General features: G+C 37.5%; 1 protein-coding gene and 1 long non-coding RNA gene across 2 annotated transcripts in view; one reads left to right on the plus strand and one right to left on the minus strand.

The window, feature by feature from the left end:
- LOC115224224 (matrix metalloproteinase-2) overlaps positions 1 to 2,500 on the plus strand; it is a 32,282-nt gene that overhangs the window by 27,171 nt on the left and 2,611 nt on the right. Inside the window, exons 4-7 of the mRNA XM_029795005.2 lie at positions 729 to 890; positions 1,357 to 1,547; positions 1,957 to 2,095; positions 2,227 to 2,499. Coding sequence (XP_029650865.2) covers positions 729 to 890; positions 1,357 to 1,547; positions 1,957 to 2,095; positions 2,227 to 2,499 — 765 coding nt within the window. The remainder of the gene's footprint in view (positions 1 to 728; positions 891 to 1,356; positions 1,548 to 1,956; positions 2,096 to 2,226; position 2,500) is intronic.
- The window catches only part of LOC118767865, a 28,975-nt gene that overhangs the window by 21,948 nt on the left and 4,527 nt on the right, over positions 1 to 2,500 (minus strand). The gene's annotated exons all lie outside the window — the stretch shown is intronic.

The following is a 2,500-nucleotide window of genomic DNA, read 5'->3' on the forward strand; positions in this document are numbered from 1 at the left end:
TATATGGCCGAAGCAAATAAAAGATACGTATAAAACATGACATACATATATATATATATATATATATATAGGTGTGTGTGTGTGTGTGTAACGTCAGAAAAGATTGACGTCCGGTGTGTGTTCTTTATCTGTTTACTCTATCGGTAAACACGAGTTTCTCTTCGTTTTTTGTTCCGTTTTTTCATTTCAAGTATTTTAACGAACTCTTCTCCATTCTGTTAACAATATTTTAACTTTTAAACCACAGCATCCGTTATATCTTCTTCCTCTTTCTCCCTCTCCTCTCCCTTCTTTCAAGTTCTAGTTTCTTGTTGTGTATAGAAGCGATGAGACACCCCCCCCCAGTCCGTCATGCTTGATCGCCCTTGAAACAGATGGTCAAGCGTGTCCAATGAATAAAGATTTTGGACTGAAATTCCTTTGAATTAATTCAAGGAAATGCTTGAATGGCTTGCAACTCTTAATCTGATATTTCTCTCAACTTTTGGAAAAGAAACGTATTTCTGTGTCTTGCTTTCAAAACACAAATCAGGTTTTTTGCTTTAATTTTGCATAATTAATTAATTAGTTTCTAAATTTTGAATAATTTTGAAGTGAGATTATACAAGGGAGACAACTTGCTCTTCTCCCATTTCTACGCAAGCACAATAGCAGACATACACACACACACACACACACAGAGCGCTTCTGTTGGATTCTAACCCATTATGTCTTTCCTTTATTTGCAGGAGTGAACCTGTTTATGGTAGCAGCTCATGAGTTTGGTCATGCTTTGGGTTTGTCCCACAGCAAGACCCCAGGATCACTGATGTATCCATGGTATGCCGGAAAACAGTCAAAATATTATACCCTCCCAAAAGATGATGTTGAGGGCATCCAGAAACTTTATGGTGAGACAGCTTTTCCTTTCTTTTTATATTTAATCACACACACACACACACACACACACACACACACACACATAATGGCAGTAACTATGGCTATGTGGTTAAGCAGTTTGCTTCCTCTCAATGTGGTTCTGTGTTCAATTCCCTTGTCTTCTGCATGGAATTCCTCACAGCTGCAGGTTGACCAATACTTTTAAAAGAAGAATTTGGTAGAATGTTTAATTGCAACCCAAGACTGGTCCTAGGGTTCCTGGAATTCTGTAAAAGACATTTTAACTGAGCTGAATGTCAGTAAAGTTAGGACTAACAGCTTAAACACACACACACACACACATTGTCACATACATATGCATATCCAAGCACACACTCACACATAATGACATTCACAGGTACATACATAAAAAAGTCACTTACATACACACACACTTTCATGTCTTGTTGTTAATTACATGTCAATTATTAATTGCAGGTGTTAAAAACAGTAATAACACACCTGTGATAGTTTTAGTCCCTAATCATGAAGGATCTAAAGATGATAAAGAGGAGAAAAATGAAGAAGAAGAAGATGATAATAAAGACGAAGGCTTCGTTGATGATTGCACCCACAAATTCGACGCTATTACCAGAATTAGAGGTGATGTTTACATCTTCAAAGGAAAGGTGAGTCTGAAACACCTGCTGGGGCCTCTGAAATTGGGAAATTTTTACAGGTTTTTAATAAAATTCTCTAAAAAGTAAATAAGTGCAATGTTGAGAATTGAACCAACGATCTGTCTGTTTAGATGAATACAGTACAACTCCATAATATAATGTTTAAAATAAAATAAAAAAGAATTATGTAAACATCTCTGTTAGATTTAGTGCTAGCATTTGAAGGGGGGGGGCACAGCTACCAATGTCATTGTGACACCAACAACCACTATCCTCCTCCCTCTACTACAGCTACCATCCACCACCACCACCACCACCATTTCCCTCTAAGCTACCACCTCCAACATCTCTCTTGAATCTACTTACCTTTTTCCACCAGAAATATTCTTAAAATCGGTTTGTTTTTGTTTTTGACCAGTATTTCTGGCGTTGGGAGTCTGGAGGCATGAAAGACAGTTCTCCAATACTAATAACACAGTTTTGGTACAACTACCCGGAAGATAGTGTTGATGCTGTCTTTGAACGGAAGAAAGGTTCCAAAATTATGTTCTTCAAAGGTGAGGCAAATTAACAAGTTTTTAAAATTCCCAATGAAATGTATTTTTCTGCTTCTTTTTCTTTAGAATTGAGTAAATTCCTTCTCAATTACCTGAAAATTTTTCTTATCAATGATTGTTTTTTATTACAGGTAACAAGTACTGGTTGTATGATGCCAATCATATGGAGAAAGCTTGGCCCATTGAAGGCCGACCCTTGACAGAGCTTGGTCTGCCAGCAGACCTAAAGAAGATCGATGCAGCTTTCACCTGGAGCTACAACAAACGTACTTACCTGGTCAGTGACGATATGTACTGGAAGTTTGACGAGAACGAAAATTATGTTGTCTATGACTACCCACGAGATATGAAAATTTGGCAAGGAGTCCCAACACCACTTGATGCAGCTTTCCAGTTTAATGATGG

Source organism: Octopus sinensis, linkage group LG25 (genome assembly GCF_006345805.1).
Source record: "Octopus sinensis linkage group LG25, ASM634580v1, whole genome shotgun sequence".
NCBI classification, from domain to species: Eukaryota; Metazoa; Mollusca; class Cephalopoda; order Octopoda; family Octopodidae; genus Octopus; species Octopus sinensis.